Raw genomic sequence first — 16,493 nt, forward strand, 5'->3', positions numbered from 1 at the left:
CTTTGCCACCCACTAGAGGAGGATGGTTTCATGGGGTTTGTTTATCCTTGTTCTTCCTTTATCTACTATAGTTCACTTTAAGGCTCGATAATTACATCACGCCTTAGTTAGTCTATTCTTAGTAGCCTGCAGCAGATATTTGCACATAGATGGCAGCAGTTCATTGTACAATGCCAGCACATGCGGAAAGTAGTTACTCTTTGCAAGTCTTTTTCGCTACTGCCTTGGCGGTTGGTCCCTCCTCCTTGCATGCAACAGGTAGCCACAGATTTGTTCTGGCTTCTGACAATTATCAGGCTTTTCTGGTATTGTTAAGCTCCTAAAAATGGTTAGAAATGGTTCTACTGAGCAAGGCTGAGCTGGAAATTGCTTTTGGGTGGGTTGACTGAAACAAGTAGTGCTTAATTGGGAAGAGAATTTGCCAGAGCCTTGGTAGATACTGTACTTTTTTTTCCATTATTATTCAGCAGAGGTGACCCACCTTTCTGAACCAGTGGGCACATTTGGAATTTAGAGAAAGTGCTATGGGCACCAGTTACAAAAATGCAAGCAAACCTCCACTTCCCATCAATGGCGAGGAGGGTGGAAAGGTACCTCTTTGAACCTGACCTCTGTTCTGAACATCCCGGCATCCAATGAAATGTGCACATGTTTAAGGGAGCGTGTTTAAGGTAGGGGAAGATGAGTCAGTACAAACAATCTCTTGTGCCCTGTTGATTTTTGAGGGGATATTTACTGAGGCATTATTTAATTGCAACTGGTGGGCACTAGTGGAAAGGCTGGTACCTACAGGAGCCCGTGTGGCAACCTTATACCCTCTTCGGACACAGTCAAGTGGGAGATGCTTTTCCATGGGGCCACCTCACATGGTAGAAGGGTGTACATACAGTACTTAAGATATCAATGACTTCCCTTCTTCTCTTCACATAGTTCATTTTACACATCTTATATCCCTGCATATTTTACAAAAACTATACCAATCAGTTTTCCATTATTACATCCATCAAAATTTATTTACACTGTTGATTTTACCTTAATGCTGCCAGCATTTTCAGCTGTACACAATTATTTCCCACATATTCAATAAATGTTTTCCAATCTCCTTTAAACATATGTTCTTCTTGTTCTCTTATTCTATATGTTAAGTCTGCAAGTTGTGCATATTCTGTCAACTTCAGTTGCCATTCTTTGGTTGGGACCTCGCTTGTTTTCCATTTGGGGGCTAGCAAAACACAGGCCACAGTTGTTGCACACATAAACAACCTTTTCTGACACCTGGGAATTTAAGTCTGAATTATCCCCAACAGAAAGGACTCTGGTTTTGGGGGGAAAGCAATTTTAAACATTTTTTTAATTCATTCTAAATGATTTCCCAATACCTGTACAGAAATTATTATATACATAATTTCAGCGGTTTAAGAAAAATACTGTAATTCTTTTAATTTTAAGATGTGTCATCAGGTGCTGTCATATAACTCAGTGCATGATCTGTGATCCAAATCCAGATGTTCACATTCTACAGAAATAGAAGTATGTATGCAAATGTAGAGACACACTTCAGACAGAAAGAGAAACCTCAGCTTTGCTGGTTTCTTTGTATACAGCACAATTTTGAGGAGGCTGCCACAATGCGAAGCATGACATATGGTTTTTCTGTCACTGACACGTTAGTTGTAGCTAAAGGAACCTGTCAGTTATGCTAGTGTGCCCACATACAGGCCTAGGGACCAATCCAAACCCATGATCTACTTAGCTGTCCAATTCAGCCAGCTTCTTATAGTTAGGATTGCTTTGCATGGCTCCATATATTCCCCATGGACGATCTTGGGTGTTACGAGCCCAGAAGAGGCCCTTTTGCTAGTTTCACTGCCCTCAGAAGTTTGGGGAGTGGGTTTGGAGAAGTTTGGGACAGATTGCCCACCTGCCAATCACCTGAAAGAACTTCAAACGAAATAGTCGGGAGTGCGCTTCCAGTTCTTCCTTCCTTCCTTTCTTTGCAGAGGTAGCTTAATTTGAAAATACGTTTGCAAAAGAAAAATGATTCCCCCCCACCCTTTGAATTCAAGACAGGGACTCGAAGGAAGCTTTGGGAGCACACTGTTAAGTGCTGTGCCCATTGTTCCTTTGTAGTCAAAAGTGAGTGCTTTTTTGAATCCGGTGCCTTTTCCTGTCACCTTGATCTTGTCAATCACCTTTTGTGATTTGTAGTTGTGGTTTATTTTATTTCTAATGTGGTAGCTTGGCAGAGCTTGAAATGTCCCTTTCACCCAAGTGCTGAAGATCACACAGAACAGGGGGAGGGGGATTATGGTCCCCATTTGACAGATGAGCAAGTGTAGCAAAGTGGCCCCAATCACCCCCCAAAGAAGCATGAGACAGGCAGAAGGACGGAAGGCAGTTCGCAGAGGCCTAACACTGTCACAGGCTTCTGACCACGCATTTGTCATTCTGACGAGTGCTCTTGAAATACCATGTCACAGGGATATTCTCACTCCGATGGTCTTCCGTGTGTGGGCTGATTCACTGGATCAAGTCTGGAACTAGAATACGTTGCCTGAGCTGGCTTTCCTTCCTTCCGCTATTAGTAATTGCTCTTTCCAACTGGGCCAAGATGAAGCTCAAGGAATTTCTGGATCTCCTTCCAGGAGTGCTCCTGGGCTTTGGCGTGCAGTTCCACTTCACCTCCCCATTGGTTAGGCAAGAGAGTACTCCGGAAAGCAGAGCAGTAGCAAAGCGGGGATCCGGGGGGCTCTAGGAGGTGCCCAGCCCCCGGATACGATAGCAAAGCACAGTTCCTTTTCCCATGCTGCTTTGCTCTGGCTATGGCCGCCTCAGCAAATAACTTGCTGTTTAGGCTTTGGTCGCTTTCTGACACCACAAAGAGCACAGGCCCTTGGGCCTTCTCCAGAGGGATGGCCGAGGTGTGATGTCTTTCATCCAAAGGACCTTCCATGACATGGTAAGAGGACATTGTCCCTATTTCAGTGACGAGAACCTTCTCAACAGCATAAGGGATGGCAGGGATATAGATGTCACGAAAGCGAAGTGATGCGCCTCTCATACCCGTGGCACCGTTGATGCACACAGCAGCCACGATCTGGTCTAAGAAGGTGATCATGGCCAGTGCGATTTCCGATCCTTTGGACAGCCCAACGACTCCAAGTCCCGGGCCTCTGACCTGGCGGGGGAAGAAGGGAGGGAACCACACATACACATAGCTATTTAATCAACAGCATGAGAGGCAGGTGCAAGTACAGTTTTGTAAGAAGGAAGGCTACAAACGGGTTTATATGTAAATAAATTAGCTTAGCCAGAATGCTGTGCTGCTGAGTCTGTTACACAACTGCGCAAGCCTCTGCAGATGTGGAAGGTGTGCTGGTGCTTCATCACACCAGTCACTGTGATGTTTGGGCTGAAGAACGCTCCAGACGCTCCTGAACGATCTCCCAGGAGGGAGGGAACATGCCAGTCGGGTATGTGTCTATGCCATGGCCTTACTCACGAGTAGGCACCCTCCTGGACATGCCGATAGTTCTTAGCTATCTTATTCATAAAAGCCTCTGTCATTCATTAATTTCTTTTCCTTAAACTCTTTCCTGATCTGTCAATTTTTGGGGTTCTCTATATTCTTCACTCCTGCCAACCTAGCAGTTCGAAAGCACGTCAAAATGCAAGTAGATAAATAGGAACCACTACAGCGGGAAGGTAAACGGCGTTTCCGTGCGCTGCTCTGGTTTGCCAGAAGCGGCTTAGTCATGCTGGCCACATGACCTGGAAGCTATACGCCGGCTCCCTCGGCCAATAATGCGAGATGAGTGCGCAATCCCAGAGTCGGTCACGACTGGACCTAATGGTCAGGGGTCCCTTTACCTTTACCTTTTTATATTCTTCACAAGGTTAATCTAGACACAACCAAATTTTTGTACTTGAGCCCTGTTTGCACAAATATTCATTCAAGCACTCCCATTGTTTCTGAATTATAGTCTTTGGTTTATGCCTTATTAAGTCCGTCAGTTTCGCTAACTCCAGGTACTTGCATAATTTACTTAACCATTCCCCCTTTGTTGGAATATAATTTCCTTTCCAATGGCTTGCTACTAACATTTTTGCTGCCGTTGTTGCATACATAAAGATATTAATTTTATCTCTGGGGATATCATTATTCAAAATTCCTAATAAATATGCTTCTGCCCTTTTGGTATATGATGTTTTTATCAATTTTTTTAATCTCTTCATGGATCATATGCTCAAAATTTCTTGATTTCTGGACAGGTCCACCACATATGATATAGTGTACCAGTCGTTCTATTGCAGGGGTAGGCAGCCTCAGGCCCGTGGGCCGGATGTGGCCCAATCACCGTCTCAATCCGGCCCACAGATGGCCCGGGAATCAGCGTGTTTTTATATGAGTAGAATGTGTCCTTTTATTTAAAATGCATCTCTGGGTTATTTGTGGGGCCTGCCAGGCTGAAAAAGGTTGCTGACCCCTGCTCTATTGCATCTCCAGCATTTGTTACTAATTGATTTATTTATTTTTGCCAGTCTATCTGGTGCTAAATACCACCTGTGATGCATCTTCATATAATTCTCTCTTAATAGGTAACAGGCCGTGAAATTTATATTTTTTGTCCATAATTTTTTCCAGTCTTTATATTCAATTGTGTAACCTAAATCTCGTTCCCACTTTTGTATATTCTTTCCTTTAACTTCTTGTTCTGAATCAACATTATCTAATAATCTATACATTTTGGAGAGTGTTTTTTGATTATTCTGAAGAACTTCTTTTTCTAGTTTTGATATTTTATTCCCAAACCCCCTGGTCTTTATATCTTTCTCGTATGTAGCTTTAAGTTTTAAAATATTCTAGCCAGTTTATTCCCATTATTTTAAGTTCTTCATATTCTTTTAATGTTTCCATTCGTTCCTTTTACCAAATCTCTGTAAATTGGCCAGATAGTTTTCGTGTTATTTTTTTAATGTCGAGGTTGCCTCTATTGGGGAAGTCCACCATGGAGTTCTTTCTATAATTCTCTCTTTCGTTCTCTCCCATACCTCAAATAAGGCCTTTCTCACTAGATGATTCGTGAATCCTTTATGCATTTGCATTTTTCCGTAAAATAGATATCCATGCCAACCGTAAATTTTGTCCCTTCCCTCCAATTCCAAGAATTCGGTATTTTTTAATAGCATCCACTCTTTCAGCCAACTCCAGCACACCGCTAGTGGCATATTATCTAGTGGTGCCCTTCCTTACAGGCAAGCTCTTTCTAAATGGTTTATACACAACTGAGTCCTGCTCAGCAGGGATCTCCTGCCAGGCTAATGAACAGCTTCCTCTCTGTAGCTCCTTCCCCTTGTATGTATTGCTTCCTCTTCAGCAGGGCTGGGGAATTAGAGATGAATTACCCCTTCAATCTAACCTGAGCTCCAGCTCACGTCCTACCTGATCATTGGCTGTGCTGGCTGGGGCTGATGGGAGACCGAGTCTGGACCACAGGTGTGCCACCTCTGCCATATAAAGTCAGCTTCTGCTCCCACAAAATGTGTGTGTGTGTGTGTGTGTGTGTGTGATGTCTTGGGCGTGTCCGTTTTCAGCTGGATCAATTCCATACAAAGACAAAATGATGCTTGGGAGATCCTACTGTACTGTACAAAACCTGGGGACTACCTAGCGATGCCTGTGTTAGACTAGCTTTGTCTGATCAAGTGCATGTCACTATATACTCCAGAATCCTGTTTGGTGCCATTTCGGCAGCGCATTCCTTGTGGGGACCCAGGCTTCTCCTGCACCCTCGTGGGTCAGTTTTGACATTTGGGTGGGACCACACACCCACAAATCATTTAAGATCGTTATCATGTCAGATGATTGAGAGGTGGCTCGCCTGTCAAAGTTGGCCTGCCAGGCCAAAAATGTTCCTCACTCCTGATCTATTTTAATCTCTATTGCCCCACTACAGAGTGCCCTTGGAATGAGATAGAAGAAAATATACCCTCTCAGACATACCTTGGGATGTTTTAAGAGTAGTATGGATGCTTCCTCAAAATATTCCAGGTCCACTTCTTCCAGGCTCTGTGGGAGGTCATCATATCCAAAGAAAGCCAGAGCTAGAACAGCAAAGCCTTTATTGGCCAGCAGGATGGCTCGAAACTCAATGAGACCTCCAGACCCACCAAATAGGTCAATCACCCCCGGAAATGGCCCAGGCCCTGCAGAGAGTCCAAGAAAGGGAGAGCAACTATGAGCGAAGGTACTTGTAATTGTCTGGAATAAGAACCTCCCTCCCGCCCTGTCTTTGGAGGTCTCTGAGACCATGCAGGGTGGGGAGGAGGAAGGGGGTGACCTTGGAGAGGGCAATAAAAGCAACCTGGGCATGTGAGCAATGTGTGTCCCACAATGAGGGAAGAGAAGGACTGCACGATTGTAGGGAAGGTTCAGAAACAAATGGGAAAGTTGCATACAGACGTACAGGACAGGGGGCACTTCTCTTTATTCTTATAACCCAGAATGTATTACAGTGGTACCTCTACTTACGAATTTAATGCGTTGCGAACACACATTTGTAAGTCGGAAAAAATTGTAAGTCGAAGCAACCCTATCTAAAAATTCGTAAGTAGAAAAAATCCTATCTAAACCACATCCAAGATGGCGGACGGAGCTCCATTCGTAAGTAGAAACATTTGTAAGTAGAGTTATTCGTAAGTAGAGGCACCACTGTATATTGACTCTCTCATCCAGGTACTGATGAAGCCCCAGGCCTCATAGGTTCATCTATGCATTAAGTGCTTGCAGACCATCTACTGAGCCCACTAGGCCAGAGCAGGCCCACTGATGGGGTGGTGTGAAGCATCTGCCTCACCCTGCCTGCCCCACTGCTGGTGGAATGCCCCCCCCCTGTTGCTAGTGAGAGGGAGGCGTTATGGCATGTGGTGTTGCCGTTCATCTTCTCTGCCCCGGAGGCAGGAAAGACGAGGGGCAATGCCTTGAGGAACGTGCCGGCGCTCGCTGGGTTTGGCAGGCGGCGGTGGGGATGTTCTGACGACAGCGGAAGTAGGGTGGGATGCAGCAGCAAGGGTAGCCCATTCCCGTTTTACCACAAGTTGCAAAAGAGGGGTGGGCTGCCCCTGCACTAGGCCATTCCTCGTTGTAGTTAATCACCCGGGAGGGGAGAGAAAGCACAAATCAGTTTTCTTACCTGGTGGCAAGAAAAGGGAGCCCCGAACTTTGCCTTCTTTTACCTGGACACGTTCCACTCCATGGGCCGCGTACCATCTCTCCACAGTGCAAGTGGCCAGTGGTACCTCATTGGGCGAAGGAATTAATACCACAGAGGCAAAGAGGTTGACCTGGACGAGGAAAGGGCTGCCTGTCACGTTGCGTTTCATCAGCCTGCGGAACTTTTTATCTGCCTTCAGGGAGGAGAAGAGGCCCATGGGCCAAACGCCTACATAGTCCCCGCCTAGAGCAGCCGCCTGCTTCACGTCCACCTCCCCAGACAGATTTGCTCGGAAGTAGGCTCTGGATTGAAACTTCTCTCCCATGTCATCTGTGAGCAATGCATGCAGTGTTACCAGCTGGGAAGGGTCCAGGCCAGAGGCGCGAATCCACACCGGTGAGTCGGCTAGTGAGCTTTTCGGGGTGACAGTGAGGCAGGCCATGGCAGCAACCTGAGGAAACTGAATAAGTGACATTTCCAATAAGTTAGGGAACTGTAAGAATGAATGAAGGAGGTGCTCAGCTTCCCTACTTCCCCGAGAGCAATTCTTGCCCTTAACCTCTGATTGAAGCTTTCTCCTTTCCTCTTTTACACAAACACTTTTATCCTCTGATGAACTTAGTGAAGTAGATTGGTATGAGCAGTAGCAACTGGCTGAAGATCATTCAGTGAGCTTTATGGCTGAGCGGAGAAAATTAAAACTCCACTCTGTCCTAGTTCAAGGTTGGTAGTCGACCAAGTTTTACACCAGAGCTTTCCAAACTGTGTGTTGCAACACATGAGTGCTTTGTCAGCTACAGTGTGTGGGTGTGTCCTTTAAAACGCTCCCCACACTCCTCCTGGGGCTGGTAAAGGGTGCAGGAAGCCCACTTGATTGCTAGTTGAACTGAATTACCGTGCTGCAAAATGATGCATGTCTAAAAAGGGTGTCACCAACATGAAAAGTTTGGAAAGCTGTTTTACACAGAGCAGGCCCATTGAATTTAATTGACATGGCTAAGTTAGCTTGATTAATTTCAGTGCATTTACTTTGAGTAAAACTCAGCCGACACAAGCTTTTAACCAAGTCCTTTTCCTCCTTGGAGGTGAAACTCCTCCATGCACTAAACGGTTTGCTCACTTGCGCGCTAGAAGAAGCCCGCCTGCCCGCGCTTGCAATCGAAGCTGCACTTGGCCTTCGCTTCCCGCTACCGCTATGGCCGTGCTGGCTGGGGCTGGAAGGTCGCCGCTTCCCACTCCGCCCGCCAGCCAAAGGAGCGCGGCGAGCAGATCTTCCTTTCCCTCCAGGCGTCCACAAATCCTACGCGCCTTTCCCCACGCGCCCGGGCGACGATGGGTTCTGCACTCACCGCGACTTGAATGGCTCAGGACCCGGAGGGGTTGCAGCCGCCAGCTCCTCTCTCTCTCTCTCTCGGTGCTCCGCAGGTGCCCAGTACAGGACCTTGTCGGATCCTCGCCAGGGTAGCGCCTCCCCGGGCAGGGCACGATTCCGTGGACGGGCGCCAAGCGGGGAGTTGCGCCCGCGTCACGTGACTTGGCGCGGCTGCCTCTGGAGCAAAGGGAGGTTAGATAAGGCGAGGCAAGTCGGTGCGAGAAGAAGTGAAACATCATCCCACACCCGCGCTGGTGTTGCTCAAGGAGAGGATTCAGGGCGTATTGGGAGTGGGTGGGGAGGTAGCTGCCCCTCCTCACCGCCAGATGAGCCGCCCTCCCCCACTGTTCCAGCTTCGATGGCCTTTGACTCAAAAATGTGTAAAGTTATTTCCTTTAGTTTTCCAGCTTGCTGTTTCTGGCATGGTATGCATTAGCTCACATTCCTGCATGGCAGGGGGTTGGACTAGATGACCCTGGAGGTTCCTTCCTACTCTGCACTGATTCAGCATCTCATCTGGTTGTTTCAGTCCCTCCCCTGGCCTTTGAGAGAACTCCAAACAAATGTACAGGGTGAGTCCTTTAAAAGAGGCCCCTTGGATACAGAGTACACATGTTCCACTGGGCCTCTTTTAAAAGACTCACCCTGTATATCCCAGTGTGAGGAATGATTCTGTGCTTGGAATAAAGTGTGAACTGCCGGTGCTTTTTAAATGGGTGGCTTCGCTTTGTCATATTTATCAGTTAGCAAGATGGCATTTTAAAAGTATTTAACCCCCATTCTATAAGCTGCCTTGAAAGGTCAGCTAGCTCAGGGAGACAGCACAGAAATTGATTTAAATAAATAAAATACAGCTAGCACCAATAGAGAGGTGGTATGTGATTGACATTATTCACTCTGATTTAGAAAACTTACCTTGCTGGATAAGAAATATATAGCTCACATGTAACATTAACTCTGCCCCTCTCCAATATTGTTCTTTGGTAAGATAGTTCATTCTGAATAGAAATAATATTCTAGCAAACTGTAAGATGTATTGGATGAGGAAATCATTCCCTCCAGTAGCAAACTCAAGGAGGGATGTTTGATACTGTCTTCAACTGTTTTAAGGCATCAGACAAAGACTTTTCTCTTTTCCTGGGTTTTTGGACCTTAGTTTGAAGTGCGACACTGTGGCCTTTTTGAGTGGGGATGGGCTCTGTACATCCTCATTTTTATTTGTATAGCTGTGTTTTTATATTTTATCAGATGCTCTTAATAATGTAAGTTGCTTTGAGACGTCACTCTGTGAGAAAAGTGACATATTTTTTATTACTATTATTCTCAGCAGAGGGCTTTGTAAGGCTTCTGGGAAACAAAGAGAATCCCAAGGTTCACAGAAGTTACATTTGGGGGGGGGCGGTTATCTATGGGGGGAAGGAACACCCCCCTCCAAAAAATGAAAACCAGGGAGGGGGGAGGGAATGAAGAATCTTGGGAAGGGGCATGGCTGGCTGGAGCCTTCAAACAAGAGCACTCCATGCTACGTTTAGCTGTGCTTCTGTTGTGATATTTCACACTTGATGAAGATAAAGTTGTTTTCCCCTACAAAGGGCTGTAAATGGTTTTTGCTCTAGTTTCTGCTCAGGAGCTGCTGCTTTGGACAACTCTGGGTCTGTTGCAAAAAGGTCCCTTCAGGAGGTAGGGGAAATTGCGCATTGTGGAACCTCTGCTGTTTGTCCCTCAGAACCCAATATTTTCAGTAGTGGAGGGGGCTGCCCATTTCCGCCCTGCTCCACACGAATTCTCCATGAGACCTAACTCATGTCAATATTCAAAGCCTCAGATCAGTAAAAAAAAATATGAGACTTTGCTCTCTGCAACTAATTTGCAACCTTTCATGTTGGGCAGCCAAGTATGGGATAATCATTGACAGGTGAATGCAGCTTAGTTTTTCATCAGGAAAGATCAGGATCATGTTATACAATGTACAAAAACTGAACCACTCCCCTCCCTTATTTTTTGAAAACAGCAGAATCATACAACAAGCTCTTTCTGAAACCGGAGGCTTGTACAACAGCTCTTGTTCACAACCCTTTCTGTGCTCATATGGAGATTTGCTAGATTGGAGTCTTAGCCTGGTTGAATGTATGCCAAAAATATGCCAAAGCTTAAAAATGTTCCCAGCTAATCAGAACCCACCCCACCCCCCACCAACAAAAGGACCACTGCCTACTTCAGAAGCTTACAGAAAAAGTTTCTGGATTTGAGCCAGTGTGGTGCAATGGCTAGACAAGACCAGGAGACTGAGGTTACCCTTTGCTCTGCTGAAACCCATTTACTGGTAGTCATGAAACTCATTTGGTGACAATGGGCCATCTTTCAGCCATTCTGCCCAATGAAATGCTTTGTTGTAAGGAGAAAAGTTCCATGTAAGCTGTCTTGATCTCCTTCAAGGAAAGTTTAAGATAGCAATGTAATAAAATAAAAACAAAGCGTGTTTTTAGGGTGACTTGTGCCATTAATAAAAAATGCTGAAGCCTGAGGGCTTTCATGGAAGACAAGCCCCCCCCCCAATACAGAGAGGAGACTTTCATCACTAACCTTGACAGTCAAGCCCCAGACATTAGCAGTCGCCTGACACCACAAAGCTAAAATATCACACAGGTGCATAAATCCAGAAAGCAATGATTTTAATAAATGCAGAACCAGTCAAATGTCCCATTCCATCCCTAACCCAGAAGAATACCTTTACAACAGCAACCAGGTTATTTATGATCTTTCATATATAACCCTACAGTCTGGAAGTTTGCCCCAAAAAAGATGTCTCAGCACTTCATTCTGGAGGATTTTGCTTTGCCATCTCCACAGAAAAGCAAATGGGAGGCTTCAGCTAAGGGGCATCTGGATGCAATGTAGCCTTCTCTGGAAGAATCTGATCTCCGGGGCCAAGAGAAGCCAGGGAGCAAACCAGCAGTGCACCTGGCCAGTGCATCTCAAGAAGTCATTTTCAATGCACAGAGAGTGGGGAGGGAGACCCGCCTCGGCCTCATTCCTTGGCTGCTTTGCGCTGCGTTTGGCGTTTCTGCAGCAATGCCAGTGTGTCCCGCTTCTCAATGCGACGCAATTGCTTCTTCTTTGCACGCTTCAGTTTTGCTGGATTCCGAATCTGAAGGAAGGAGCAGAAAAGAAATGTCAATGGGGCTGCCAGCACTTTTGCATATGAGACTTAAGAACTCTTAGGAAGAACAAGTCTCCTACTCCTCACCAGAGGCTTCAGAACAGGGATAGACAAGAATTTGGACTTGGGGGTACTGGATTTTTACTGGATCCAGAGATCCACCAACCAGAATATCAAGGGCAAAAGATATAGTAAACTTTGAATGAAAGGATTACGAGTGCAGGAGATTTATCTTGAGTACCAGAACTGAATTCACACTTCTCCCATGCACCTGCCCTCCTCCAATACACACTCTTCATTTCATCAGTATAATTTAGGAAGGATGGAGGGTTTTTTTTTAATTTATGTGTGATACGACTAAACAATTGGGAGTCATGCATCTTTGGAGACATTCTTCAAATTATCCAGAGATCTGCAAAAGCATCTTGATCTATAATTTGGCACGCACCATATTATGTCCAATATTGTTTTACAACATGAGACTGAAGGTTTTGTGAACACACCATTATTCTTACTAATAAAAGGTAGGTAAAGGACCCCTGGACAGTTAAGTCCAGTCAAAGGCGACTATGGGTTGCGGCGCTCATCTCGCTTTCAGGCCAAGGGAGCCAGCATTTGTCCACAGACAGCTCTCCGGGTCATGTTGCCAGCATGACTAAACCACTTCTGGCGCAATGGAACACCATTGACGGAACATTACCATTTTTAATATAGATCAATTATAACTGGTATGCATGAGACAATGACAAGTGAATCTTTGGAAAGCAGCTCTGCAATGGTGCCAGCCAGGAAAAGCGAAATATAGTGGGCCAACAGCTGTAAACGGGACTCTGTTTTAACCAAAGCATCAGAACAAGGAAAAATGACATCTCGAGAGATGAAACTGCATGTCCAGAAAAGCTGTGCCCATTTGCCTAGGCATGAAAGGCTCCATGGTAAGGAAACAGATTATGACGTTTGAGCCACACAGCCAGAAAAGGCCTTGCAATCCTGAGACCTAGAGCTATGCAGATGGGCATCTGAAAGATGATGGAAGTGCCTTGCAAGCCCAGAAACTTTCCATGTCAGTCTTGCAATCCACAGATTATAAGAACTGTGGAGATGGTCCATTCTTGAAACAAAGTCCTTTCAGCACCCCAAGGATAGGAGCTGTAGTCATCTGGAGGGCACCACGTTGGCTACTCCTGGATTAGACACTATTCTTGCAAGATTTTGGCTCCACCCCATTCTTGCATTGATAACTAGGATTATAGATTTTCAGCTACGTTCACATGGTATTAGTCTGGCTGGAGTCTCACCCATTTTGCTATACAGCATCGTATCTCCATGACTACATTGGGCAAAAAAATCCTTCATGCTCCCTTCCAACTCTACAGTTCTATGATTTTTTGACTTGGAAAACTCTCAGGGCTAGACACTCATGGCTTGACAGCATGTTGCCATCAAACAATTACATGCAAGGGCTGGTCTGAAAGAGCTTGTAGGGCAGTTACTGTTTCACACAGCCTCACCCCTGCTCCAGGCCATTGCTTCCTATCCTGCAAGATAGTGCTGTGCTGCCATAACTCAATGGAACCCACAAAACATTAGCAGCTCAAGCGGTGGTGTTTTCTGTAATAATTGGCTTGGTGCCGTGGGAACTGAAAGGTCTGGGCCAGTGTCAACAGCATCCACTGGCTTCCAGCACACTTGGCTCAATAAGTTGTGGACATATAGTAATTGTAAGGTGAAATAAGCAGCCTCTCCATCACCCATCCTACCACCAGAAAGACAAGCTTGAAGCTTCTGTACTAATAACTGAAAACAATTTCTAGCCTACACCTCTCTTGGCTCACTCTCACGGGAAACAAAAATGGTGCCCTAGTTTAAGCAGATTTATACGTAAAACGAGTGTTAGGCTAAACTCAACCTAGGGTAAGTGAGGGTTTGGATAAACTTTGCATATTTGTTAGATTAAAACAGGCTCACACCTCCCCTAAACACTCCTCCTCAATTAGCAACTAGGAAGCATGGTCTAACATGTCATTTCTATCAAGCTAAGCACAACACAGAGAGAACAGATGATCTGTGTTATTGCAACAGTGCTTCTCTTCTCACAGAAGGCAAGTTTCTTCTTCAAGAGAAAACTAAGGACTTAAAAGGGGAGACTCACCACTTGCACAACCTCTGCTTTCCGCTCATTCTCCAGTCTTCTTCTTAAATTTTCTTCCCTTCGTAGTTTTTTCTCCTAAAGGGAGAAGACAGTAAAACCTGTTATACACATTATTTTAGAGCCACAGCAGTGGAAATTTGAATCCTGATCTCCCAGGTCCTAGTCTAATCCCTCGAATTACTACAGCACACTGGCTTCCTAGAGTACTTATGCTATGGGGCAGCTATATATATATTAAGTATATTATTCTGGATTCTTTTATTTGATGTTTTAATGTGTTGGGGGAAAATCCCAAAGCAGTTTATTTTAAGATAAAAGGCAGTACAGAAATGAATAATAATAATAATAAAGTTCATTGGTGCCTAGACATTCTGTTGTGGCGACTGTAACCCAGGTTTAAGGTGGCATTTGGAAATCAGCTTATATATCTGAGTTTCTAACACTGCCCAGAAGAGAGGACATGTGTCACAGCAAAGAAAACCCTCTAACTTAGTACTGCATAACAGATAGTCCTTGAACATGAAGGGCTTATCCAAATATCTTAACCTGTCGCCAGGACAATACTGGGGTGTGGAGGTGATCTTTAAAGTATTTAGGTCCCAGGTTTTATAAGATATCAATAAAACTTTTGAGTTCAGATTAGTAATATTTTGAAAGACAGTGCAAGTCTTTCAGTACATGTATGGCTTCAGCCAGCTACTGCACTTAATAACCAGGGAGTTGCATTGTATGCTAACTGTAGCTTCCATGTTGTCTTCAAGGGCAGCACCACGTGCAACACCCTGCAGTAATCCAAGAGAGGTTATCAGAACATGTATTACCATGAAAAGTCTATCCCAGGTCCAGGAATGGTAGTACCTGGCGATCTAGTCAGAGCTGGCACTCCTAGCTACTTAAGACACAAGCATGGATCTCCAGCAACAAAGAGGAATCTAGGCACATCCTTGGATTACACACCTGTTCCTTCAAAGGGGACCCAACTCTATTCAGAACAGGCCATCTTGCCTGCTTCCAGACCTAGCAGCCACTATTCAACAGACCACTTTATATCACAATTCTCTCTCACCTCACGCTCCTTTCGCTTTTCTTCCACCAACTGCCGTGCAAAATCTTTGACTAGTTTCTTTTCCTGACGTTCCTTCATCTTGCGTTCCCAGGAGGTACGCAAAGGCTTATCCAGAGTCATGTGAGAAAACCTAGCAAGGAGAAAACGGAGCCATTATCAACCACTGCCATGAGCGTAATTCCATACAAAAGCTTTAAACTTTTGCTTTAAATGTGTATAGGCTTTTGCTTTAAACATATATACTACTTTTTGCTCTTAACTCTTTTTAGTTATTTTTAATGTACATCACCTTGATATGGTTGTTTAGGTAAAAGGTAAAGGGACGCCTGACTGTTAAGTCCAGTCACAGATGACTCTGGGGTTGTGGCGCTCATCTCGCTTTACAGGCCGAGGGAGCCAGTGTTTGTCTGCAGACAGCTTCCAGGTCATGTGGCCAGCATGACTAAGCTGCTTCTGGCGAACCAGAGCAGCACACAGAAACGCTGTAGCGGTACCTATTTATCTACCTGCACTTTGATGTGCTTTCAAACTGCTAGGTTGGCAGGAGCTGGGACCGAGCAACGGGAGCTCACCCCGTTGCGGGGATTCGAACTGCCGACCTTCTGATCGGCAAGCCCTAGGCTCTGTGGTTTAGGCCACAGCGCCACCCGCGTCCTATGGTTTTTTAGAAGGTGCTTAATAAATCAATGACGATAACAAGTGAAGCTTGTTTCTAAGTTCCTACGGGTATTCATCAGACCAGGCTGCACACTTCGCAGGCCATGCTCTCCACAGACTGGCAAAGACACTGGAGAACAAGTGGAAACGATTGGAGAGGGCTTATTTAAGCATAGCAAACCACCTGTGAGTCTAATTGGTTTCAAAATCAGAGCAAAAATTAACTGCACGCGACTTGCTTGTTAACCTTCATTTTGCACCATACGCAAACGCAGTAAGCGCCGCAAAACAAGGTCCCGCCACCTAAAGGCGAAGATCAAACTCTCACCGCTTCTTGCCGGTGTCTTTCCATACCCGCCCCGATTTAGGCTTTCCTCTGGGGATGGCGGGCGCCTCCTTCCGCTTCGTGCCCGGGGAAGCTGCTGGCGGTTTCCCTGGTCCAGCTTCTACCGCGGCGGCCGTTTCTTCGCCGTTCCCGGGCTGCCGGACCTGCTCACTTCGGTCAGTGTCTGAAGGGGGCTGCTCACTCAGCGGCTCCGCTTCAGAAACAAGCGCCGCCATAGCCCGCTCGCCGGTTCCCCCGGAAACTGCTGCTCTGCCTCCCTCCACGTGGGAGAGATACAGGGACGTCCCCCTCGGATGACGTTTCGTCCTCGAGTATATGCGTAGAGCAACGCGAGTGGCCTGTTACGCCCAGGCGCGTGAGGGAAACATGGGCGGAGACAGCCCTTTGACCGCAATTGGCCAATTGCCCTTGCTGCGAAGAGTTGCGGTCTTACCCGTTCCGTAACAAAACTTCCGGTATTTGGTGTGATTCTTCACATGCGGGGCAACAGCAGCGGAAATACATGAAACTCAAAAGGGTTGAAAGT

General features: G+C 45.8%; 2 protein-coding genes across 3 annotated transcripts; both read right to left on the minus strand.

The window, feature by feature from the left end:
• Window positions 1-899: 899 nt before the first annotated feature.
• Window positions 900-8,703, minus strand: BAAT (bile acid-CoA:amino acid N-acyltransferase). 2 transcript variants are annotated; one of them, XM_060277151.1, is made up of 4 exons: window positions 8,564-8,703; window positions 7,194-7,665; window positions 6,005-6,207; window positions 900-3,178 (listed from the first exon to the last, which is right to left on the minus strand). In XM_060277151.1, the coding sequence occupies exons 2-4, from the start codon at window positions 7,654-7,656 to the stop codon at window positions 2,582-2,584; spliced, it is 1,263 nt and encodes a 420-aa protein (XP_060133134.1). In that variant the 5' UTR covers window positions 7,657-7,665; window positions 8,564-8,703; the 3' UTR covers window positions 900-2,581. The 2 variants fall into 2 exon arrangements, with proteins under 2 accessions (XP_060133134.1, XP_034979959.1); XM_035124068.2 differs by having other exon boundaries at window positions 7,194-7,674; window positions 8,564-8,701.
• Window positions 8,704-11,241: 2,538 nt separating this feature from the next.
• Window positions 11,242-16,265, minus strand: CCDC86 (coiled-coil domain containing 86). The gene is made up of 4 exons (XM_035124097.2): window positions 15,950-16,265; window positions 14,965-15,094; window positions 13,899-13,973; window positions 11,242-11,734 (listed from the first exon to the last, which is right to left on the minus strand). The coding sequence occupies exons 1-4, from the start codon at window positions 16,180-16,182 to the stop codon at window positions 11,615-11,617; spliced, it is 558 nt and encodes a 185-aa protein (XP_034979988.1). The 5' UTR covers window positions 16,183-16,265; the 3' UTR covers window positions 11,242-11,614.
• Between the last annotated feature and the right edge of the window lie 228 nt (window positions 16,266-16,493).

This window comes from Zootoca vivipara, chromosome 1 (assembly GCF_963506605.1).
Source record: "Zootoca vivipara chromosome 1, rZooViv1.1, whole genome shotgun sequence".
NCBI lineage: Eukaryota > Metazoa > Chordata > Lepidosauria > Squamata > Lacertidae > Zootoca > Zootoca vivipara.